The sequence below is a fragment of the Lepisosteus oculatus genome, chromosome 17 (genome assembly GCF_040954835.1).
Source record: "Lepisosteus oculatus isolate fLepOcu1 chromosome 17, fLepOcu1.hap2, whole genome shotgun sequence".
NCBI classification, from domain to species: Eukaryota; Metazoa; Chordata; class Actinopteri; order Semionotiformes; family Lepisosteidae; genus Lepisosteus; species Lepisosteus oculatus.
Window position 1 is genome coordinate 5369569 of NC_090712.1, and position 25735 is coordinate 5395303.

General features: G+C 41.4%; 1 protein-coding gene across 7 annotated transcripts in view; it reads right to left on the reverse strand.

The window, feature by feature from the left end:
• Positions 1–6022: 6022 nt before the first annotated feature.
• LOC107079339 (spectrin beta chain, non-erythrocytic 5) overlaps positions 6023–25735 on the reverse strand; it is a 49474-nt gene continuing 29761 nt past the window's right edge. For 2 of the 7 annotated variants that reach the window (XM_015362621.2, XM_015362620.2), the window contains exons 17-34: positions 25360–25501; positions 23954–24148; positions 21987–22139; positions 20301–20518; positions 19742–19925; positions 18810–18968; positions 18107–18493; positions 17007–17126; positions 12315–14246; positions 11521–11655; positions 11002–11079; positions 10599–10685; positions 10001–10092; positions 9694–9779; positions 9325–9391; positions 8592–8800; positions 7728–7874; positions 6023–7348 (exon numbers count right to left, since the gene is read on the reverse strand). In XM_015362621.2, the coding sequence (XP_015218107.2) occupies positions 7074–7348; positions 7728–7874; positions 8592–8800; positions 9325–9391; positions 9694–9779; positions 10001–10092; positions 10599–10685; positions 11002–11079; positions 11521–11655; positions 12315–14246; positions 17007–17126; positions 18107–18493; positions 18810–18968; positions 19742–19925; positions 20301–20518; positions 21987–22139; positions 23954–24148; positions 25360–25501 (4666 nt within the window). In that variant the 3' untranslated portion in view covers positions 6023–7073. The remainder of the gene's footprint in view (positions 7349–7727; positions 7875–8591; positions 8801–9324; positions 9392–9693; positions 9780–10000; positions 10093–10598; positions 10686–11001; positions 11080–11520; positions 11656–12314; positions 14247–17006; positions 17127–18106; positions 18494–18809; positions 18969–19741; positions 19926–20300; positions 20519–21986; positions 22140–23953; positions 24149–25359; positions 25502–25735) is intronic. The other 5 variants (XM_015362622.2, XM_015362623.2, XM_015362625.2 and 2 more) reach the window with 5 other exon arrangements.

Sequence of the window (25735 nt, forward strand, 5' to 3'; positions counted from 1 at the left end):
ATTTCTAATGTACTTCGACCTTAGAGCAGATGCTGCTGTTTTCCTTCCAACGTCGTTGTCTGCTCACAGGGACCACATTCAGGAATCTGATCTTCTCTGCTCATTCTTGGAAAATGACCGTCCTCGGCATGATATTCAGGCAGTTACAGGTGCTGATTTCTTTAGCTGACAGTCCAGGGAAAGTCTATTTCACTTAGAACCCTAAACCACAAAAACCCTCAGACGATTGGAAAACTACACGCGTGCTACCATCTTGTGGTCGTGATCTGTACTTACAGCTCCTTCCCCCTAATACAGCCCTCGATATTCCTACAAAACTGGACACATGTTGACAATAATAAACGGTCTCTCATTTTCCTGTGCTGGATTCAAAATCACAAGTCTGGTCAAAGTTGCTTATTGCGTTAGGGGAACCTTTGGTGTAGCGATTTAATTTAAAATATTTGCAAACGAAGATTTGCTGAGATACTGTAGGCTTCACCTCAAAGCAGAATCATTGAAAACTGTTAAAAAGACTTAATGCACACATTATCTCGGCGTTATCTATTTCGTACTGCAATTCAATTTGTCAATGTAAAATTCCTAAAGTGCCATAAGAATTAAGATACTCTTAAGTTTAAAAGCAACACTAATACAGTACTATGTTTTTTCTGGCTTTGAGTTATATTAATAGACTTGACGTTTTGTCCAGATAGCACTCAGACTGGGCACAGGCCTTAGTGAATACCTTAAACTGCATTTACTAGATTTTTGGGGTGATAAACTCAAATTCGCCGTTTGTGCCAGCTGCCACAAAGCTCAAATTAATACAGCAACACGGTAGTCGAAAAAAATGATGATTACTTGCAAACCAATTAATATGTCATTACATTTAATTTGAAGTATTTCTGAGATTAGCATATTTTTCGATTAAGCTTGTCAGACATCTGAAAAGTGCTGTATATGTGCAAGGGGTTGATAAGCCTGGCAGACCGAAGAAATTAAGCTTAACAAATCCCCTGTGAGAAGAATTATGGCAGTGAAATTGCTTGCTTTAAAAAACGAATGAGGTCAAATCCCATTATTTTCCCCACTGGAATGACTGTTTTTTCACTTCAGAACTATATTCCCTCTACTTAAATCAATCTTCAAAAAGCCCTGAAGAGAAAATGGAAGGTTAGTCTTTAGGGGGAACCCAGGGGTGTTTTGCGTTCGTTCACCAGAAGAATATCTCGAACACGACTGAAGTGTCACGGGCGGCAGTAATGGACACGTCTCACTACCAGGCAGGAATTCGCGGTGGCCGGTTTGAAAGCAGTAACAAACAGAGCCAAGAGAGCTGTTCTGAAACCGAGCCTTTCTGAAAGACGACACTTTACTTGTATGCATTAGGTTGAACAACCAGAACATTCCTATTTCAAAGTCCATGTACCTGTACTTGTAAAATACCCTGTAGTTGTATTTCTATGCATATACAGTAGCTTTTTAAATTAATTCACTTATACTGTATATTCTTGGACCTTACATATATTTTGTATTCTGCTTGTCGAGCAACATATTACATTTGAACTTTTTATAATTCCCCTATAGATGATTTAGCAAACGATGCGTCATTGAATTCCATATTCAGAGAAATATAATGTAACCATTTACAGTACGAAGCTAAAAGACCATAAGAAGGTGCCATCTGAATTTGTTTTTTTTTTCGTGTTTTTTCCTTCTTCCACATAAGAAGATACTCGTTTGAGGGGAAAAAAAATATTTTGTGAAAATACCGTGAGAGTTTATAGGTGACAGTAGCTTGTCTCATGAAGTGTAGTTGTCTTTGTACAACAAAATATTGCACAAGTATAGGAGCTTAAAATCATGCCTTTTTATTTTGAAACAAATCTTCAAAGGCAAGGCAAAATTATTTATAAAATGATATCAAACAGAAAATAATAATTTGACTCAGGTTTCCAAGATCCTACTTTCACCTTCGTTCGCCGAGCTCTGGGACCGCAATTAAATTATCTTCTGTTTCCACTCGCTGGGCTCGATACTCGATTAATGTCACTGAGCCTGAAGACCTAGTGAATCAAATGAACGAAACATCGTGAATCGATTTGAGTGATTCGCTGAAAAAGATTCGTTCAAAACGAGCGAATCCCTCGTGACCAGCGCAGCTCAATCCCATATACCCCTTGGGGCGGAATCCCGATTCAGTCATCGCGATACTCAGAGTCAGTCGATTCTCTTTTAGGATTATGGCACTCCCGAGGAAAATACACGGCGATGATCAAAACATATACTTCTGTGCTTTCATTAGATTAAACACCCTTGTATGGCTCTCCTTTATGTGAAGGAGAGGGGCAATGGTCGAATGCACAGTAAGTACGTCTACATGCTCTGTGATACTCCCCCTCAACTGAAATATTCATGTTTCTCAAAGTAAAAATTAATAAGCAGAGGACTAATGGAATAAAAATGATTAACGTAAAGTCAGTATTTCACATGATAAAAATGTGCAACCTTTCTTTCATCAATGATTTTCTTCCCGTTTGCGTGTCTAATTGGAATTCAAAAAGCGAATCGCGAACGAGCGGCCAATGAAAACGCTTGCTGAGGGCGGGGCTAAACATTTAACCACGCCCCCATATTGCCCCGCCCAGTTCCGTCTTCCGCAGCGAGAGGCTTCTCGGTCCGTTAGCAAGACTGGTTTGTGTTTGTGAAGTTGTTACTTCCCAAACTGCTGGGTGGCTTAGCCTAGAGGGAAATATTTGGAACGTGTCTCACCTGCGAGGAAATGCTGCGGACACAGAAGATACTCAAGGGTAAAGAACACGCTGCTTGTGGGGAAGATCCTTAGAACGGTGAAGCCGGATCCTTCTCTCTCCAGGTGAGGTTGTGCCTCATGCCCTATCCAAAAGCAGGGTGGGGATTGACAAAGCTACATGTCTTTATAATAAATTAAAACAACAGATTTGTTGTAGAGTTTCTAGCAAAATTTGGATTTCCAGCATTGCAGACAGCAAGGCTATTTGATTGTGAAACTGTTGGAAAAAGGAACTGGCAGAGAAGAGGCACCAGTCTGTGCATTGAATTTGGTGATGACACCACAGTTATCAGGCTGATCAGTATCAAGATGAGTCTGTATACTGGAGTGAAGTGGAGCATCTTGCAAGATGGTGCCTTGACAGCAATCTGGCCCTGAATGTCAACAAGACAAAAGAACTTAGTGTGGACTTCAGGAGACCCAGAGAGAGTCATACTTGAGTAAGTATATTGGGCACAACAGTGGAAGATTCCTTCAGATTCCTCAGATTGCATCTCTCTGCTGACTTGGCTTGGTCGTAAAACAATGTAGGCAGTATGAAAAAGATACAACAGCGCCTCCACTTTCTGCTGTGCCTAAAAAAATGCGGTACGGGGAAGCAGCTACTTGTGAACTTTTACAGCAGCACCATAGAAAGTGTCCTCGCTAGTGGCATCACTGTATGGTACGGTAATACTACTATGCATGACAAAGATGCACTACAAAGAGTTGTGGCAATGGAGCAGAGGATTACAGAATGTGACTTACCATCAATCGATGAGAAACACACCATCTGCCCAATCCATTATTCAGGATCCCACCCATCCCAGCCACAAACTGTCCTCACCCCTGTGCCCTGGCAAGTGGTACCACACTATTAAAGCATGGACCACTAGACATAAGAACAGCTTCTACCCTATGGCAGCGTGCATCCTTAACAGCTAACTGTCCAAGGCCTCAAAATTCAACAGACCTCTACATTCTGCTCGTTGATTTGGCTACCGCATTTACTGTTCTGTTTGTTTATTGTCTATACATATTTATACATGCTGCCACTGTTTATTACTTACTGTTTTGTAATGTACCATCTACATTGTGTGGTGTCTGTTGTGCTGTGGATGTCCTGGGAGAACAGAGCAAATACAGTAAGAATGTACAATGTACACCAACCTCGTATTTGGCTTTGAGCTCTTTGGTCACAGATTCTTCATCCCTTTCTGGTCTTTCAGAGTTGGCTGATTTAGCTTCTGTTGTACAGAGCAGCAGAGAGGTGAAATAGCCTCCTGTGGCTCAAGTAGCTGTGCTCAAATCAGCCAAGAAGCGGCTCGGTCAAATTCTAATACCGACAAAACAAGCCGGAAAATGTAAAGGCATAGCAAATGTGATACTTCAGTGTTAACTCGCCTGGCTGAGGAAACGATGGCATTAGATGAAGATCAGTGCTCACAATCCCCCACGCTTATGAACCAGGGAGCAACTGCAAGGATGAAGCTGGGCCAGTAAGGACATACGCAGTGCTGTGGGCAGCCAGCAAGTGTTTATATGTGGGAGAGCGGAAGTGAGAGTTTAGAATATAGCGTCCTCTCGGAAGTCTGTAAAATAACACCAGCAGAAGTGTTGTCTCTCCTCTTGGTTGGAACTTAAAACATTTCAAAAGGTTTATGCGTTTTCTTGAAATGATTTGAGCAGCATTCTTCCACACAGTTCTGCAAGGTGAACAAAGGCCTGCGCAAATAAGATCAAAACCAACGCCAGTCATTTCGTCAGGAGCTGATTTTTTTTTTATTTATTCAAAAATATGAGTTTTACAGTAACTGCAGTTAACGTCTGAAAATGAAAGAGAGAAAAGCAGTTTCAAACTGCTGCAAATATGATGAAGATCAAAATGTTTTTATATAAGAAAACATTGGAATTGTAGCTCTTCTTTTTTTGGATGAGAACAGGGATAATTGAATCTAACTGGGAAAAAAAAAACATTTAATTAATCTTTCTGGTAAGACTTTATTATAAGGTTTTGATCAACCTTTCCTTCACATGTTTAGTGGCTTTGCTCAACACACTACAACACTCATAGGAAATACAGAATCTACATAGATGAGGAGGGTACAAGAAAGCCTGTGTTTAAGTGCACCTTCTAATATCTTATTAGTGGACATTCCAACTTGTACTCAGCTGAATAAAAAAAACACAGTCTTCATAGATAGCCTATCAAAATGTTTTTGTCATCTACATATGGGTGCAAATGGATCAAAAGCCACAGGATTTAGACAGATTCATATATCCCAGTAATGTCAGTTGCATCTGCTTGCAAAATTCCACTGGTTTGTGACATACAGTATTGGAAAATGCCACATTACAGACTCCATGTTGCGCCAAGAAAAGTACAATGTGAGTAAACCAAGAAACATGGTCTGGTAGTAACTTCAGTATTCTTCAAAAAAAGTTAATGGAGTGAAACAGCACATAGTATCTAAAAGGGCCTCCAGCAAATAAGAGCATATTAATTTGGGCTACACTAAAGGTTTTTGCCCTCCTCTTTCTCCATTAAGCTCAGGGACCGCTTCAGGTATACCTGAGCATTTCCACCACCTACTCCAGCCTACGTACAAGTAGTAATGTAGAGTGGAGTGGCATTCATCAGCCTAGATGATGTCTGATGATCCTTTTGCAGTGCAGGTCCTCAAAACATACAGGCCGTCTGCTAATTTTCTTTACTGATATGACTCAGGCCTTCTGAGATAAGGCTGTACTCAGACACAATTTAGAGGTCCATTTAAAACTGAGAAGAGGAGGCACTTCCTCATGCAAAGGGTTCTGGGAGTATGGAGAATGCTACCCAGCCTGTTGATGGAGCTGATACTCTGGTTTATTTTGAGAAACAACTGGTTCCTTGGATCAATTAGCAACTAACTGCTAAATGGGCTGAATGGCCTTCTCTTTCTAATGCTCTAGATTTCCCTGGGGTGAGAGATTGAACCGTCCAGCACAGTGAATTCAATGTGTTTTCACTTACAGCAGGATTGAGTGTTTCCTTTTCTTTAAATAACTGAGTATGAAGATAGCAAAGGTAGTGCAGATTGTGATACAATACCTATACATATGGCATTAAAAACAGATCAACACATATGCAACAAAAAAAACATATCTTGAAGAACATAGGAAGACATTGTGTTGAAAATTAAGAAAAGGACTTTACATACCAGTTTAATACACAATACAATACATATAATACATACCACTTTATGTCTGTAATTCACTTTGATTCAGCTTATAGAGCACACTTCAGCAGCCCAAATGCGTCACTCAGACAAATTATTCAACAAAAAAAAGTGAAGGATAAAAACTGTTTGGCTTGACTGCTAAGATTAGTTTCAACTGGATATAAAAGTATGAAAATAGAAAAAAAAACACAGCAGTAAAATATCAGAACGTTAATACCTTCACGAGTCCTGCTGACCTCAGGAATTAAAGGCAGGCTAATGTTTTAAAATGTACATCCCTCTGTTCAGAGTACATTTCATTTACAAACATGGTATTTGTTAGGTGTTTTCTGTCATTTTTTATTTAGCCGTTTTTATTTGTGGTTTAACAGTTTATTCTATTTGAAGAAGTGTGGACCAGAACAGCAGTGGATAAGTCATACTAAATCAGTTATACTTAGACACCTGACCTAAATCTCTGTACTTGGTTGAAATTGTGGATAGTATTATGTGCAATCCCGAAGAATTTGAAGAGAGTGACTATGGCTTGGGAGGCACAGTGGCATGGCAGCTAACACTGCCTCACAATTCCTAGGGTCTAGGTACAATCCCAGATTGTGGCTATTCTGTATGGAGTTTGCATGTGTCCTCAGGTTTTGTGTTTGTTTGCTCTGCTTTCCTCAAACCTGCAGAAGTCAGGCTTACTAACCTAGTTGGTGTCACTAAGTTTCCTTGCTTATGTGTGTCCTGTGATGGGCTGGGTGTCCTGTCCAGGGCTTAATCCTGCCTTGTGCTCTGTGCTTCTGGGATGTGCTGTGAGCTGTTGCAAATCTTACTAGGAATTAGCAGCTTTCTGATAGTGGACAAAAATGAATTAGTGAATGATTTAATTAAGAAACAGTCATTCCACCCCTAAACATTACAATTGTGAGAAACCCATAATTATTTTTTGTCATTTTAAATACTTGAAGGATACTTAAATACTTCTAAAATCTTTTAAAGGAAACAATGTGCACTGCACACCAGAACAGCAAACCAGTCAAGTACAGTTATATGGTTTTCCCCCACATCTAACAAGAGGTATTCCAAGTCTCTGCTGTTCATTCCTTCTTTCCAAAAAACTTTTTGAAGACTGATTTGTTCCTTGGTCTAGGCAGACTGGCAAAGTTTCTCTCTCTCTGTATAGTCTCAGGGTTCCAGCTAATAGGCTGTGACTCCTTGTGATTCACTGACTCCATGCTGTTCAAACCGGGAAGGGCTGGGGAGCTCTGGAGTTCTGCCTGCTGATCTCCAATGAACAGAGTCACAGAGTAACTGGACCCTCCCTCCAGCGCTCGAGAGGGCAAAGAGACAGGGGTGATTTTCTGGTAGGTAGCTAGAAGAAAGAAAGCAAACAGGTATAAATATGTGCACTCCGTTTTTAAATCCTTACATTACTATTATTTAAATTATGTTTTTACAAAACAGCTGGAATAATGGGAAGGAGTATATCTGCTCACAAAGTCAATGACGTGGTGATATTAAATGTCGCCTTCAGTTACTAAAAACATTATAGCATGTGTGAATATGAAGTGGAGTGTAAAGCAACAGCAAGAAATTTTTCAAGTGCTGCACTAATTTGAGTATGATTGAGGGGAGGGGTGGATTTATGAATGATGATGGAACTGAAGGATTTCCCGGGGTTGGAAGTGTCTTCAGAAACATGTCTCCTGGTCAGAAGGGCCTCAGTCGGTCCCAGGAACGCAGCGTGTTACCTGAGGTAAAGGAATACGAGCGGCGCTTGTTGCTCAGGTAGTCCAGGTGGTCAGAGTGAGGGGAGTCCCCGGACTTTGGGCTGGACTCCCTGCCAGCCCAAGACAGCTTGTCTTTCCCGAGCTGATGCTGGGAGCTGCGGTGATCTTCTGAAAAGGTACAGAAAGGTCAAAATGCTGGGGGCCCCTTGGCAATGAAAACTATGACTAACAAAGTAGGCCGGGAGTGTCTCTCAAGTGTCTGGCCAGAGAAAAGAGTCTGACTGGTGTGTTGTCTCTCTTTGTGCTTCACTGCAGTGAATTTCATGTATGATCAGGAAATATCTTTCTGTTGTGCTACACAGAGAGTGGTTCATTCATGCATTAGATAGTTTACTGGCTTGTACTGTATTGAATCTGGCACTGGGAGATCTGTGAAGAAATAGTTCAGTGTGGTAGGATCATATACATTTGATTACAGCACACAAGGGAGCTCTAACACTCTAACAAGATGCAGGTCCTCTTCTCCTTTTGTGTAGACTAATCTTTTGTTATGAGGTGAGGTGAGCTAAAATCACAAAGCAATAAAATAAATGAACAGACCTATTTACCTGTATAAAGCACCTCTGACGGTGCAACACTGTGGCACAGATTCTTTCTGCTGTGTTTGCAAGCTGCACAAAAGCTCTTTGCAATAATAGTCACAAGATCAAGGACCCTCCTGTACTTAACTGTCTCATGTTAGAGATGTATACTCTTCATGGAAGTATATATGAATTGATTATACATGTATGTGAGGCATATAATGCAGTGCACAATTACCGCATTTTAAATGTTTATGGAAGTTGCTAAAAGACTGAAGTGTCCCTCATTCTCTCCTGCTCTTACCACAGTGATCTGTGTCTGAAGACAAGGCCGGAAGCAGGTCCTCTGAGTTCCCATGGTGCTGCCTAGGAGGCTGGGGGTTGTCTCTCGTCAGAACTATGATCTCTTTAGATCTTGTGGTGGCCGGCTGACCGAGCCCCGAGAAATAGGAAGTGGTGTCGCCCCCTTTTGGACAGTGGCATGTAGGGCTGCAGTGGCAGGTGCTACCTGAACTGTGAAAGGAAGAGGTGTTTCTGTCATTGAAACAGAAGAACTGCGCTAAACATCCAGACCGGTCTGCATCCAACAGCATTTACACTGTACCTTTGCAGCAATGATTTGAATTTCAAGAGTGATTCAGACAAATAATGATGAAGCCACACAGAGTATAATTTGTATGATTTTTTTTTGTTTTAAATATTTTTGTATATCAATGTCTGATTGTCCATTCCCGTTTGGGACTTTACTGCCCTCTCATGGACATATGGCAAATCGCAGATATATTTATAATATGATTCTTGAATACATGTAAAAATTACATGTAAAAATATAAAACACCCTGAAATAATTACAACTGTTGTGTATTACACAACATTGTAATTACACAACATTCTACATTTAACACTATTGTAGTGACATTTTATTCTGGTATATAAAGTATTTTAAGATTCCAAAGATTTATCATAATTGTGTTTTATAGTTTTAACATATTGCATGATGGTGCAATCTGTAAAGAGTGATATCATTCATGTCTTACTTCGTAGCTGAAAAGTCCTGCACACAGTGCCCAAAAACAGATTGCGAGGAATTGATCTCTCTCAGCCCTGGGGAGAACAGCAAAATACACTCAGGATTCTCTTCACTGTTCTAAAGATTGTTCTAAATTCTACATTGTGTACAGCAAAATGAAAACTATTGAGGTACTTAGTATTGCTTGAAACAAAATAAGAGAAGGAAAAAGGGAGATGCATTTAATCCATTCAAGAAGAGTAAAAGGGGGAATCTGGACTGAGGGGAAAGGTAAGGAGTAAAGAGAGACTATTGATGTTAAAAGTGACATATTAAGAAGAGCACAGTTGTTCTGTGCGTGTTCAGCTAAGCCTGGATTTCTGTGTACGTCTAATACCTGTATTTGCTTGAATTTTCAGGATCCATTTCTTCATTAAAAATCGGGAAGATGCACTCAGGAGATATTCTGAGCCATCACGTAGCCTGCAAAGATGATTGATTCAGTCAGTTTCAGATAAGCGATCGAGTTGGTCCAGTTGTTGTGAAGTGTCACCTCGCTCCTGTATAAGGAACTGCTGATACGATCACAACACCGGGCTGACAAATGCGGACTGGAATCTGAACGCGCAGTGAAAGTTAGGCTGGAGTGGAGAAGAAAGCACAGGGTGGGAAAGTGGAGAAAACCTCTGTTTTCTGGTCCTCACCGGAGACTGAAGCAGTTGGCCTTTTTGGTGTACTCCGGAGCTGGAGCGCACTCAGCACCAGTCAGGTTGAGGGGCAGTCCTGCCACGGTACTCTGCACAGGGCACAACAAAATAAAAGAGATCGAGTGTGACGAGCAGCTCTCCCTGCCCCTGCTGAAACTCAGTTTTGTACACTTGCGGGCTGCGAGTGAGTGCAGTGTCAATCCTGTGACAGCAGAGTTCTGCACTGTCTAGATTTTAGAGGGGAGTGATGTCACTTCTCTAACTCGCTCAGTGCTCTGAGCCCTGTTACACAAACACAGTGATTTGTTCAGGAGCTCACTGGTTATCAATATTCCATTTTTCTCAGGTGAAACATTCAAAGATGGTCAGGTTACATGTCTTGCCAATCTCCTATGATCCTTATATCAGTAAATCCGCCTAATGTCCATAGATTTTTATTTGAGGATTTGCAGAAATCGTAAATCATTAGTTTAGAAAAGACTGGGCTTCAGCCAAAGTTATTGCTTGGCTTTTGCAGTGCCGTTTGCTGTGTCCTCTACAAAATAGCTCTATCCTTTGCTAACAAATACAGAAGCCCCTAGGAATCCCAGCTTACCTTCAGTGTGTCTTTTCTGTCTTGGTAGAAGCAGAGAGTCTGTTTAAACAGCACAGCATGATATGTGTTCCAGGCTCTGCACGCCGCCTGTGATGGTAAAACACAATAATCCCATTTTGACCAAGGCTATCGCATAAACTTACAAAAATGTCTATGAATGCTTGAAAAGACAAAAGATAGTGGCTCAAATACCTTGTTTATAAAAATGACTATTTATGATGGAAATAACGCGTCCTTAATAGTCTAAGTTTGCGATATGTGCTTTACTCAGCACTGGGGCTGAGTTTTGTTTTCAGTCCTTGACAAAGGTTAACCCTCCACCTCAAAGCAAGGTCTTCTCTCACACAGAGTTTCCTCTTGCCTGCGAGCGCTTGTGTTATTTCAGCAATCCCTCCCTTCTCACCTTCTTTCCTCCCAGTTGCAGCTTGTGCTTCCTCTCCAGTGTTCCTGCCATCGATTGAAATTCAGGATTCTTCCCGTTCTGGAAGCAGCACATATGAAACAGAAAGCACACAGTCTCACAAGCTCTGCCATATCTTCTGTGCCCAACATTGACATCACAATTAAGTAAAAGCCAATCGGTTCCAACAGCAGCTTTCACGGTGTGTTAAATCAGCAGCAGTACAAAACACAGAATAGTTTTCATTCTGCAAGAATGCAGGAAGGAAAAAAAAATGCTGTTTGAAAACTCTGCAAGATCCACATTGCCAGGTAAAAAGACTTTTTGTGTTGGCGTCTGTGTGGATATTTCAAAACGACAAGCAACTTACAACACCATTAAAATGAAGTAGAATCAGTAGAAGATAAACACTGAATTCTAGAATACTAGAACTTGATTTTGGAAGTTTGGAACACTGTGATGCTGATGGCTTCACAAACGGACGAGATGAAAAAAGAATCATGCTTATTGCTTTGGTCATACCACAGAGCTGCAGAGCCCTCCAGTGGTAGAAATGTGTCCCTGCTCAGCGCGGTCACACTCGGGACTCATGGAGGTTAGCTGGTTTCCATGACCCTCCAAGCCCATGTGAACTGACAGCAGGCTCACCGATTGGTCCTGTGGAGTGGTCAGATGTTCATGTGTGTTAAAGTCAAAACACAACACTGTTCTACTTAAAGCGCTTCTCCTTTTGTGGACACGTTTGCATCTCTGTTCATCAGTGTATAATAAACAACTTTTATTTCGCTGTGTTTAGACTCGTAATAAGCAAGGTACAAAATAAAAAACACCTGGGTTTCTGGAGGATTTCATTTTTTTGTAACTGATTACTGAAAGAGACAGGAGCTGAGAGAAATGGAGCAGAAATTCAGGATTTATATGGGCATAAGTAATTACAGACTGCATCGCTAGTTTAACTTTAGATATGAGATATATTTTAAATTATAGTGTGCACTATTAGAGAAGAGGCTAAGGGTAATGCATATGTTGTTTCAGGAAATAATCAACCATACATACTTTATAATTGTTGTTATCATTTAATGTTTGAGCCTTTGTTATTCTCTGTTATGACTCTTTTTGATTTTGTTGCCAGGGTGTACTTGAATGTCAATGAGGCCTTAATGCAGGTGAATTACAGACATGCTAACAGAGCTGTGGTTCCTTTGACACACCTGTGCCAACACCCTTCTCAGCAGCCCAATCTAGCTGCTACAGATCGGAATGAATCACCAGGCACAAAGTGTTAGTGTCAATGAGATAATAAATGTAGACCTCACCTTCAGACAACCTGTGTCCTCCACCTCCTCCTCCTCCTCCTCTCTATACTGGTAGATATACTTTTGCTGGTCCTCTACATCAGGCAGTTTCACCATATCAGAAGCTGTCTCATTAACCAGAGCTATCTGCTGGTCAGGCTGTTCCTGCTGAGGGAAAGCAGCCCAGGACTGCCTGTTGCCCCTGTCTGGGCTCTTCTCCCCAGCACTCTGCTCTTTACTGTAGCCAAGAAGGGTCTGAATGGAGGCTGGAAGCCTGAACTCAGCGACCAGCAGGTTGGGTGCCGAGGCAGTGATTAGTTTCCTGTATAACACATCTTGTCCCCGAGAGTCTGATTCCTCCTCTCGCGTGGAGGGTGAGCCTGTCAGTTCCTCCTTGTGGGTCTGGTACATGATGTCAGAGCAGATGCTCTGCCTGTAGCTGTTGGTTTTGTTCCAGATGTCCTCCAGCTCCTCCTCCTCTTCTTCAAACTGCTGGTGGTCGGGATGGATGACGCCCATGGCTTCCTCTCTGGCTCCTGCTCCTGCTCCAGCTCCTGCTCCAACCCCAGCCTCACAGCCGCTTAGGTCACCATTACAGGCCGCGCCTTCTGCTTCTGCGAATGAATAAGGTCTCCCAACAGCTTTCCTCAGCAGGGAAACATCCGCTGCTTCCATGCGCTGTCTGGGACAGACCTTAATCCTTCCAATGTTGCAAGTACTTGAATCCACCAAGTATTCCCTGTCCTTGATGACAGTGTTTTGGTCCTTGGCCACGTGGGGGGTTGCAATAGGGCTGATTCCAGAAATGTCTGTAATGCCTTGTTTCTTTATGAGCACCTGGCATGCATTGCCACCCGGGCAAAAGTTATACACAGGTTCAGAGTGGCAGTCACTGCCTTTGGGTTTAAGGTGATTCTCCCCTTTGAGTATATCAGTCGTTTGGTTGGCACTATGTAGATTTTCAGGAGAGTCCAATGCAGATACCTGCTCCTCCCAATCATGTCCAGCCTTCTTAAGTAAATCACTGATTTGGCCCAACTTTATGTCTGATATGTCTCCACCAAAAATGGCCTGACTATTGGTTGCAGAGTCATATTCCTGTTTACGCTTCTCAGAAAGTTGGGGCAACACTGAGAGAGTGTCTAAACTAACCTTTCGGGAATTATGATTTCCTTTTATTACACTCTTTTCCACTTCTTGGCTGTGTGGTGAAGATTCTTCACCGAGTTTGGGTTTTAAACACGTCTGTTTGAAAGTGCTAAAGCCCAGACATCTTTCGGATATCGAATTTCTGCTGTACAGGTCATGACTGTCACTACTGCTTGAAAGGTCACCCGTCCTTTTCTGTTCCTGGGGAGCTATTGTAATAAGATCTGGGATGTTGCTTATGAGGCTCAAGTCCTTAGGCAGTTCAAAGCTCAGCACAGAACCCAGAGAGACATGTCTGCAATTTTTTTTGACATGTGGTGTGGAGCCATCTTTGTTTAGATGTGTGCTTCTTTTTGATGTCGAATGAGCAAAGTTTGAAACACTAGTGCATTCTGCATCAATGTCCTTAACCAGTGGGTTTTTGACATAGTCAAGAACCTGTCCATTGACAGGACTGGGATCTGTGGACCCTTTTGTTCTCTCCTTTAGAGGCCACGTGTTGGTGTTATATGTGATTGGATTGTCCTCCAGCGGTCTAACGTCTGCCTGGCTGACACCCATGATCTTCTGGATGGTGTGTCGGCGAACATCTCTTTTCTTCTTCTTGTTCCTCCTCTTCAGGCTGCTGAAGAGGGAGTTAGAGGTGATCTTCGGCAGTGTGTGGAAAGAGACACTGCTGACCGAGCACATGGAGGAGGTGGAGGGTTGAGGTTGCTCCTTACTAGAGAGGCGGGGCAAAGTAACGCTCTCGTATACAGGTGTCATAGCTTTGTGGCTGTCCTTGACATGCAGATAGGTACTTACCTAGAAAAGCAAAATAAAATAAGATCAATAAAAACAAAATTAGATCAAGGAATCTTTGTGGTTCATGTGAACCTCACTGATGCATCGATTCTTTTGTTATCTGTGAAGCTCCATGCTCTAAGTAGCAAGCTTGCATTCCTTGGATTACTTAAACATTTCCATTGCTTTTTCTTACTGGTAACGTTGTCAAGGTGTGGAAACCTCGCAAAATCCCCTTTTAAGATGCACCAATCTTATCCCAGTACAATTTGCTCCAAAATCTGGATTTGCTAAAAAAAAAATTGGCACTTACTCTTTTAAGTGCAGTGTGCAGTGCCAAATGTGGAGAAATGTTTATCAATTCAATGTGTTCTGTTTCTTACCAGTAAGAATTGCATGACATAAATTACTAAATTAACATGGACATTACCTATTTGCAGTGTTTTCTGCACTAAAAATAAAGTACTAGGTAAATGCCTCAAGACTTGCTATATGAGTACATTTACCAGTGTTTTATTGAAATCACATGGTGTATAAATGAGTTAATACACAGCTGTAATGGTTTGACCTTTAACCTGCATGACTAATCTCATGTTGCCACAGCGGCCCACATTCATAAATCATTTACAGCAGTCCTGGAATCTAATTTATAAGTTCACAGTACATTCGGTGCCACAACGGGCTTCCTCAAAAAGCCGTGCCAAGTCAAGCCCAGTTGTGCATGAAAGCATTTCAAAGTAAGACTTCATGGGAACTAAAGCATGAAGCTGCACTATATACCACTGTACCACAATGCATAAAATCAACATGGCCTTGACGTTAGCAGCAAGGTTGAAGAAGGAAAGTACTTCGATAATTACACTGCTCACAGATTCAGGGACCTGCTACTACATTGAGGGAGTGCCCTCTATCCTCTCCTATTATATTTTTCCTGTTGTGTCATTTGCTGAGCTCCCTTGCAGCATAAATACCCACTGAAAGCCGACAGAGAGGAAATCGCGGAAAGTCAGTTAGCCGTCTGCCTTAATGCCGTAGAAGCGGTCAGACATGAAACCACAGAGCAAAAGCCATTTCCCTTTAGCTTCACATTTCCTGGGGACAGTCTTTTTTAATTTAAACGAAAGAGGGAAATTAAAAGGAAGATGTGCATGTTCCATTCCAGTGCATATTGACATGTATTCCCAATCTAACGTTCTGGGATGTCTCAAAATTCATCCTTTGGAGCTGGAACAAAATCACTGGATTGCACAGAAAACAGTACGTTTCGATGTCCTGAATGATCAGTTCTTGTCCTGTTCTACAAAGTCCATATGCCTTTGTATTACATGAACTTTAGAAAGTATCTTTTTAAAATCAAAGCCCCCACAATATCATATAATACCTAGGTATCTTAATACAATTTTTGTCCCCACTGTTCATCAGTTTCACTGTTTATGTCCATCCAGGTTATTTAACCATTTCAATTTACAAAGGCAAGGAGCAAACAATTGAAATATTTGCAAGGTATGTTGATGATGCACATCACAAGATAAAAGACCTCTTAGGGCTAAACATGAGTAGACAGTAAATATAAAATCTAAATCCCAGGGGACCTTTTCCAAAAGGCAGTATATGTAAGAAGCTGCTTCGCTGAGAAAATGGAAACTGAATACATTTGAAACTCGTAGAATAACAGCATGATTTTTATCTCCCTGGAAATGTTCCAAAAAGCACAAAGGAATTTTGCTGGAATCGCCACTCAACATTTTCACATCTTTCAGTAAACAATTTCTAGCTTTGAAATTGTACTTTGTATTTTCTTTGGCTTCATATTATTAAATTCTCTTATTTAAGTGCAAATGTTGCCAGGCTGTATCATGGGCTGATCAAAGAATTTTTTTTTCTTATTGAAATATCTTTTTCTTCTTTTTCCATTACCTGCTTGAAAGTGTTTGCAATCATTCTTTGCCAAGTTCATTTTTAAAAAGTGAATTTGCCTCTTGTGATCTCCACACAGTCTCTTGGCCACAGTATGTATGTTTGTATAGTTTTTGCTCATGCTGTTGATGTGTGTGCCATTTTCAGTATAGATCATTGCAAAAGAATATATTGATAAAAAGACTTTCAGCTTTGTCATGAGAATACCCCCAAGAAATAACGTCAATCCATACTTTTGATCCAATACAGGGTCACAGGGGAGCCAGAGCCTGTCCCAGCAAACCAAGAAATCAAGTGTTTATACATTATATACATTTGGCTTTTGCCCAAATAGCTTGGCTTTAACAACTTGGCCATTTGCACAAGGCAGGAGGAAACCCCTATAGAATGAGGTAAAGGGTTTGCTGCATTGATGGTAGCAGTGAGGATGGTGAAGATGCTCTTTAAGCAAAGCAGAGTATGCTGAGAAAGTCTGAAGATCAGTATTTCCGCTCCAGTAAATAATGGTATAGTGGATAGTGGTGTTATCATAGCCCTGAACATTCATTATGAACTCCTTTAAATACAGTGATGATCAGTATTCAAGTTTGAAGATGCTGCAAGCACAGATACAGTAGGCATTTATTTTACTCTGGCACATTACGCCTTCGTGACTGATGGCTGACCTGTTTGTTTTCTGCAAAAGGGGGGGGAACATCCCCAGCTCCCACTGCAAATGATTCTTTGCATTAATTGAGCAGGCACACGTCTGAGCTGCACAAATCTGTGGTGCGTGTTAGTAAGACTTCAACTTCAAGCCCTTTGTTGTCATACAGCACCACCATGCATTCACAAACACAACATGCAGTTGTGCACGCCATTTACCTCTTCAGCACTTTGCTGATAAATCTTTTTCTTTCTCTTTAAACTACCAAAAGTATTTTCCAAAAGCCCCTGGCAGCGCTTCCAAAAGTTTTTACAGGCAGAGGACTGAGATTCAGATGGCTGAAGGAGAGGGAGAGAAGGAGAAAGCAAAAACAGTAGAAGGATGAAGGGTCATTTGAAAGGGGGGAAAAAAAGGATGTGAAAAATGTCAAATTTACAGGGTAAAAAAAACATAACCAGACACCAAACAGGAGATCCTGAACTCTCTTTAAGAACTTTTGCTTCTGCCAAGAAAGAGCAACCAAAAAGATGTGCTCACACTTTGTCCCACTTGTCTTTATTTTTTCTTTATTAAGTTTTTTTGGGAAACGATCACCAGATTTGGAACTGCCAATCGTGTGTTTTCCATGTCTTTCATGCTGCAAAGCCTGCAGATGCACACGGGGAATGAGAAAGTGCAGGCAGGCTCCCCCAAACCTGCCCACCTTCACACCCTTGTCTAGTTTTAACACGTCACAGGCAGTACAGGCCTGTACTGTGGAAGTTCAGCAGCAATTGCAGAAGAAGGGGTTCCTTTTCCGGCAGCAGTCCGTGTCACAGGGGCCCCCTTCAGAATCCTGGTCACAGCTGGCTGGTGACATCATCCAGACTTGAACCTGCAGTGCCTGGATCATAGAGTCCTGCCCTTCCATTTCTATCTCCCAGGTTCAGTTGAACTCATGTCAAGTGCCCCATGAACTGTAGCACCTAATGGAGCATAATATCATCCGCAGCTGTTTTTTTCAGAATCAAAAATAATATTTTTAAGCCTGTGCTTCAAACCAATGAAATTCTAAAATAAGAATGATGGTAGCCTTCAGCTGTCTGACTCTCTTTCCTATACAACTTAGACTGAACAGAAAAAAGAATTAGAAACTTTGCCTGCAAATTCCTGAATCCCATGAGTCTCCAGAGATTCAAACAGCACAAATGTAGAAGGAAAATTTGGTCATATGAGTATAGAAGAAAGCTTGTTCTCTTTTCGTGCATGTAATTCCTGCATGTTACGGTGCACATTGATGACGAACACGTTCATCCTGCCCTGGGGCTGGGGAACTTACCCGGTGGACAGGCTCCTGGGTCTCCCCCTCTTCCACAGGGTCTTGAACCTGCAGCTGACTGTCCCCCTTTTTACCAAAACTGAGAATGAGGTTGACTGTGCCGCCCAGGGATGGGGCACTGGGCTCTTTCAGAACGAGGAAAGGAGATTCTGGGGAGTCTGCAGACAGCAGGCCCTGCGGAGCCCCGACAGGGGAGCTCACACCTTTCTTCTTCTGACCAATCTGAGCCATCACCTCATAGCAGGCCTCAGGCTGCTGCTCACTGACCGCGTCACCATGGATACTGGACCCATCAGGACCAGAGCAGGCCTCAAAGTCTGCTTGCCTCTGGCCTCCTTTGAAATGTGCCTTTGCCATTAGAGGCAGCTCTGACTGGGGCGAGAGGCTCTGCAGGAAGAACAAGAAAAAAAACACTAGTACGCTATTTTAAAAATGTTTTAAAATGTATTTTGTCATGTTGGCGGAAAAGTTTTGGTTAGTATGCAAAAAGTAAGAAGGTATAGTTGTTCTGGTCTGAGGGACATGGGCCATATTTTTCAAATTCATTTTTACACTTTAAAGAGTCATTCTTTAAAAACTGATACAAATTACTGAGAAAATGGAACTTTTATTTCTTTTCTAATATTTGTGCCACTTTTGGACTTGTGGGAAATTAAAGGCAAGGAGAAAGAACACTTCATTATTTAATGTCTTCCAGGCTTACCTGATGTTGCTGAGGTGAGCATATTGTAGCTTCTGAGTAAATGACATCACCCTTTGGCTCTTCTTTTCTTTTCCCACAACTCCTCTGGTGCTTCTGTGCCCTCCAGCGGACAAGAATCCATCCCAGCATGCTCCTCAGTTCCTCTGTTCTCTCTTTGATCTGCAGGGGAAGTCAATGCTTAATTATTTGCATTATTACTTCAAATTCCTTTATTATTTGCATCACTATTTTAAAAATGTTTAGTTTTATTAGTTTTATTAAGTATATATTATACAATATTTAAACTTAAGGGATCATAGTTAATACCACTTACACATAATATGCTGTTTTACTCTACTTTTAGTGCAAACTTTCTTTTACAGTGATTAAAAGGATCAAATGTCATTGTTTTGCCACTTATTCCTGAGAATAGATTAATTATTATATTACTTTATGATGGCCGGTGGTCTTTCAACCAGTCAGTAACCTACTTTCCCATTTTCATGTTCCCACTGCTTGGATCCCAGCGCTGGGTTTTGACACTGAGCATGTATGTCCTGACAGCCAGTGACATCAGACCCAGTATTGTGGAACCCAAGGTAGCAGAATCAGGCCTTAGGAAACCTCAGCTACCTCACTCAAATAACCCAGATGACAGACACAGCACAGCAGGATCCCAGCCCCTGAAGCTGCAGAAACTGTTCATGATGTATTGTGATAAATTCACCTCTATCTCATTGCCTGGAAGGGGGGCAGCCAGCAGGCCTGGGACCCTCAGGGGTTACTTTACTCCCACCGGAGGCCTTTTGTTTTCCTCACCTCCATGGCCACATGGGCGACATTCACAATATTGTGAAGTGCTTTACAAATCTGTAAAGCACCGTATGACTAACTGTTGTGAAGGGCTCTATAGCAAATGAAAGGCTGATATGATTGATTGAACCCCAACTTGCCATCTCAGTCAAATGGTGCTCTTCATCAATTAGCTTCTGTCCGGCAGCAGCCAGGTCATCAAACTCTGCAAACTTCTGCTCAATCTTCTTATCGAGCTCTGCTATGACAGGCATTTGATTGCCTTTCCCAGGGTGCACAGTGGTATCTGAGAAGATGCAGGCTCGGGTATCCTCTGTCCAGGAACTGCAAGAGGTAAAATGGAGTCTGTTGTGGATTTTGAGAAGACTCAAACTATCATAGATTGAAATGACCTGGGTTTCACCTTTTCTTACAAAGGAGCACATATCGGATAACCTAGTTATCTATTAGCGACATAACTTGATGATATTTCCTGTGCACAAAGAATGCACAGTATTCTAATATCGTAATCTTATCTTAGATTTATAAAAAAAAAATTATCCTTTCAACAAAATAAATAATGGATTGCTTAAATTGCATGCACCATGGTAGATATCCTGTGGTTTGTTGTTATCTACCAAAGATTTATTGCAGGATGAGGTCATGATGGAGTCTTGAGTCAATAAAAGGAGCACATCAATCTTGTGGTCTGTCACTTACATCATCGCCAGGTAATTTCTGAAGAAGTCCTGCAGCTGCAGAAACTGGCGGAGCCTTGCTCTGTTTTCTGTAAGGCTCTTGCCCAGCTCTTCCCAGACATGCAGTGTCGATCGAACCTCTTCACCCAGGACCTGCATTTTCTCCGGGCACAGCTCCTCTAATTGAGCAGCCAGTTTCTCCATTTCATCTACTTCCTCCTTGATTATCTCGTAGTCAATCTGCAGAGTGAAAACATTGGAGAAGCATAAAAGAAAACCTCTCCTCACTTCCATCAGATTTTGCTGATGTCTTGCGTAGTGTGCTTTTATAATCTTCCACAAAGTATACACGTCCTAGGGTTTTAAACGGTACCTATTAAAAGGATCCAGATGCCTTAAAAATTTCTAGGCCTGTAACTGTTTGCTTTGACAGTTTTTTAAGAGGAAAAATAATTAATTGCATTTAACACTCAATAAGAGAAAGCTTTACAATGCATTTTAAGGAACGTTCAGATATACAGTACAGTACATTGGATAGTTGCTCAATGACCGTGTTTCTATTTTTGTGTAGAAGATTAGGTCATTTTTGTTCTTTAATGGTATCGTATCCAGACAGCTGTGCGTGCATGTGATAAACATAATGTTGGCCCAAATATGACTCATACAGCGTACCCTCCCCCCTCTCCTCAAGCACACGCAAACTCACACGCACACACAATGAAATCCTTTGTGAATAATAAAATTATTCGCAATCTGTGTGGGATCATATGTTAGAGTTTACATCATGTAGCCCTAAACAAAAACCGAGACTGGCTCCGTCTAAGTTTGTGCTGAAATGTCTTTTTTGTCGTGAACTTGGAAATTTAATTGGGATCTCCACTGAAAAAGTACCAGCGTACAACAGGGTTGTTCCAAGGAATGAAAAACGTTGCAGGGAGAAACACTGTCCTGAATTCCAACCTGTTGGTTTTACATGTTTATGTCTCGACAGACAATTTCTTAATTAAGTAGACTTGCATTTTACCCAAAATATTTTTACACAGACTTGTGTACAATATATGCAGTTGGCACTGAAAAAATGAATGAAAATCATAAAATGCAGGAAATTTCACAAATTCAAATCTGGTGCAGCATGCAGCTGAGCTACAGTACTCTTTGGGTACTAAATACAAAGCCTTTAGTATGCGGGTGCTTTCTTTATCGGTGCTTTTTTAATCGTGTGTCATCATCCTAAACCGAGAAGAAGTACAAAGCGGAAATAAACAAGTACAGTATGAAGGGCAAAGGAAAGAAAAGTGCCTGATTTGGAGTTAAAAATTGAGATTTTGAATGAGTTGATAGTGATCAGCTATTCATCAGAGCAAGTAATAGGATTATTCCATGCTTAAAAGAGTATTTTGTATACTGTATAGTACTATATTTCGTATATTACTGTTTTCATAATACTATAAACTACATACACATGCTATTACACTTATGATTAATTTTACCTGATCAAGGGAGGGGAATAGGAGGAGCTATGGGGGGTGTTCTGATTATATGTGATTTTGGGTATACATTCTATGTCAGGAACCTAAATACTATGTGAAAAGAGAGTATTAGAGTATCTACTGTATTTGATCATTTTGAGGGAGTGGAGGTCATCTACTAGCTTTAAAAGAAAAAAGATGATTTTCTTGAAGTGAAAATGTGTGCATACTTCACGTACCTCCAGATCTTCTTGCTGGTCTTCCAAGTCTTCCAGCCCACACTGGTCAGGCTCACACTTCACTGCCATTTCTGTCTCCATCTCATGAATGTCCACGTGCAGCTCCAGACTTCTCGACAGTTTGCCATTAATCCTCACAGTGAGAGCTGAGTGCTGGGGGAAACATGAACTGAGCTTCTTAGCCTTTAGCCCCCCAGCTGTGGAGTTCTTCTTAACAGAGAAAAGGCATAGATCTTTGCATGGGATGATCCCTACCTGTTCTACGTTCTGTATAAAGGGCCTAAGTGCAGGTGGTACATAAGGGAATGTCTTCTTTCAGTAGCTCAGGTTGATCTTAATGAACGCGGTAGGGAGAAGATGTATGTAGAGAGTATTTGAAATAACTCACCTAGCTGAGGGAATGGCAGCCCAGCTAGAAGGATAAGGCACCCCACTCAGTACTGCGAGAAATGAGCTAGGGAGCTGCTGCAAGGGTGTAGATGGGGTGGTGGGAGGGATGTGATAGAGATATGCAAAGGGCAGACCTGTGAGCTAGACTTACAGTATATATGTAGGTAAGTGGAAGTGTGAGAGATTAAGATCAAACCTTCCTCCTGTACCTCTGTTATAAAGGGCTTTTAGTAGAAGCATAATGTTCCTGCCTCTGGAGTACAGGACTCCTACTTTATATTCTAGCTGTTGCAGTAAATAAACTGACTAATGATTCATTCTGTACAGTCTGCAATTGGTGTTTAAAACACATGGAAAAATTTAAGCAATTAATCTTTTGCTGCAATTACAAGTGCGTAATCAGTTCATGAAAATATTCTTTATACAAACTAATTTTGCTTATGAAGTTCTGCCAGTCCTTGGATAACATTATCTAAATAGCATCCCTGTAATGGAAACCTTAAATGTCACAGGAGTATTAGCTTCATCTTCTGAGGTGTACATATTGCACTTTGAACTACTTGTAAACTGCAATTTCATCATCACATATTATGACATTTGAAATGTGCATCACAATGATGGCTTTGCTGTTTGCAATATTACAGTGAGGATTAAACATTGGCAGTAGCCTCGTTTTCAGACCTTGGTTCTGAAGCGTGATTCTGTTTCATGTATATTAAGTAAATGACCATGCACCAGGGACAACTGAGCTCCAGATGTTCATGCAGCTGTGGAGAGTGAATACGTCCACATGCCACATCAGAGTACAGCTGGATGATGGCCAGAATGATCAAGCTGCTTTTGTGTTGTGTTTGTTTGCAATTCATGTAATTGGCCAAAATAATAACAACAATAACAAAGAAGTGAATCATATGATGGAATCATAGTAATAAACATCAATATGCACTTGGCGTGTGATATTTCCAGCCACATAAGTCAAGGAAGGAAAACTACCACAAAGTATTGCATAACCATCTAAACCTCCAGGTCACCCCTGCAGGTAAAATCTTCTAAACTGAAACATTACTTAATTCATTAAATAAAACCTAAAGAGTGCATAGGAGTCTGTGGTTTCCTTCATTGTATTTCACTGTAAGTACATAATTGTTAGTCTGTTTTCTGTTTTAAAATATACTGTAGGCTATTAAGTTCCCCCAGTTACCTGCTATTCAGAAGTTATATAACCATTACACTCCCTGCACTCCGTCGTGAAACGGAGCATGGAAACAAGCATGCCGCTGGAAACAATTCTGCTAATCAAGCTGGTCTCTCCTCCTCACCACACACAACCAAAATGAGCTTAAACCACAAGACCTGTCTTCAATGCCCCAGGCCAACAGCCCGAACTGGACATTTCTGAGCCATGCTCCCTATTTCGGTGGTTCTTGGTCTGTTTCAGCCCAGTGGCTGAGGAATGCTGCCCACTGGTTTTGCAGTGGCACAGCCTGGATCTGAACTTGTAGTTTCCTCCCTGCAGACTTCAGCTCCCTGGAGCCCCACGAGCTAATGTTTTTCCTAAAGGGCATGTGTTGGCCTACCTGGCTCAGCAGCTCCTTGATTCCCTGGTCTTGGTTGCGGATGAGAGATCTGCCCCTCTCCCTCACTGTGTCATTGAGCATCTCCACTGCCTCTCTCAGCTCCTCCACAGGGTCTGCAATGCTGTCAATCAGCTGACTGGCTGGGTCCGAAAGCTGGAGCAGTGAGGAATTGGATCGCAGCTCACTGCCACGAGCCTAAGAGATATCACCTTGTCACTTTTTGATGACATCACAACAGAAAGTTCTGGGTTTTCTAATACTACGTCCATTACTGTTATTTTCTACCACTTTGCTGACAATAGCAGATAGTGACAACAATAGTGATGACAGTACCATGGCTCAACTTAAAAGTAGGACAAAATACGGGCACTTTTTTATTTTTCCAGCATTTTGTATTTTACTTTTTACATCATGTTCCTCACTGTCTTTCAGTGGGTTTTGTTGGAATGTAGGCGAAAAAAGCACAAAACAAACAAATCAGACCCAGCAGGGCCAAAGGGGAAATGTTTTTGTGACTATGCAGATCACTGCTGTGGCAAAGTAGCATTTTTTCCTGGTATTGTCATGGTGTGAAATATCAGAATAATGTTAATAATATAAAAGTCATCTACAAAAAATTGACCTTGCGTCAAACCATGATTTAATTAGTGGTCCTGAGGTTTTTGAAGCTGTTTTATATCAGGAAAGAAGGCCAGCTTTAGTTTTTCATGCACAAATACAAACATTTCCAAACCAGAAGCCAGAACTTGTGAACCTTCCAGTCTGTTTATCCAGATAAAAATGAGCTCTTCTGGATATTTGTCCTTGAGGTACAAAAAACTACCACTCCACAAACCCAACTATGGAGTAAGAGCTGTTATTGCTCGAGTCTGTTACTGAGATAATAAACTGAGGGAACAGGTATCATGTTAAAAGTGTGAATGGCAGAAGTCAAGTCTTGCCGTTTAAAACCAAAATAAATTTAAATGCAAATCTGTTTAAAATATTGCAGGAAGGTACACACTTTTATTCTCTTTACCCTACATCTACTAATTATTGTGTCCTTTTAATAAACATAAATTAATATAAAGTCATTAGACTTTCTTGCATCTCATTATGTCCTCATGAAACACATACTAAAGCACCTTATGGTTTTTATTGATTACTTCTGGAATATAGACAATGAGAATGCTAAACTGTCCAAGTGTAACACACCAGTCTTGCTTCAGACTACTGGCAGGAACAAATCTAAAGGTACTGCAATACATATGTCTTACGAGTTGTTTTGCATTATTCAAGTGATTTCTCAAAGCCCCTCTGCTTATTCCTCAGTAAAGTAGCATGGCAACGTTTGGCAGCTGGGCCCCAGTGTATTTCATGTAGGGCGAGCTCATTGACGACTGAAGGCGACGTAACACAGTATCCACCTGTTCATTGCAGTCCACGGAGCTCATTCTCTTGGGCTCCAGACATTCCTCCAGCTCCACTCTCTCCAGGAACTCCGTCAGCATGCGAGTATCCTGCAGCTCTGAGGTCTGCTGTTTCAGAGCTTCCTGCACACTCCGGTACCTGAGGAACAGACAAGGGCCCATAGCAATCCAGCAAGGGAAACAGGATTCCTGGAATTCATGGTATTTGATTCACAAGGCTTGAAAAAAGCGACAATTCATATTTTCACTCAACCAGAGGTCAAATTTGGCTCTGGTATAAATCAGCGCCCTCAGACCTGAATCACAGGTCTGTTACTGAAGGAGTGATTATTGTACAAGAAGAAATTCAACTCTGACTCTGAAGACTTCTGGA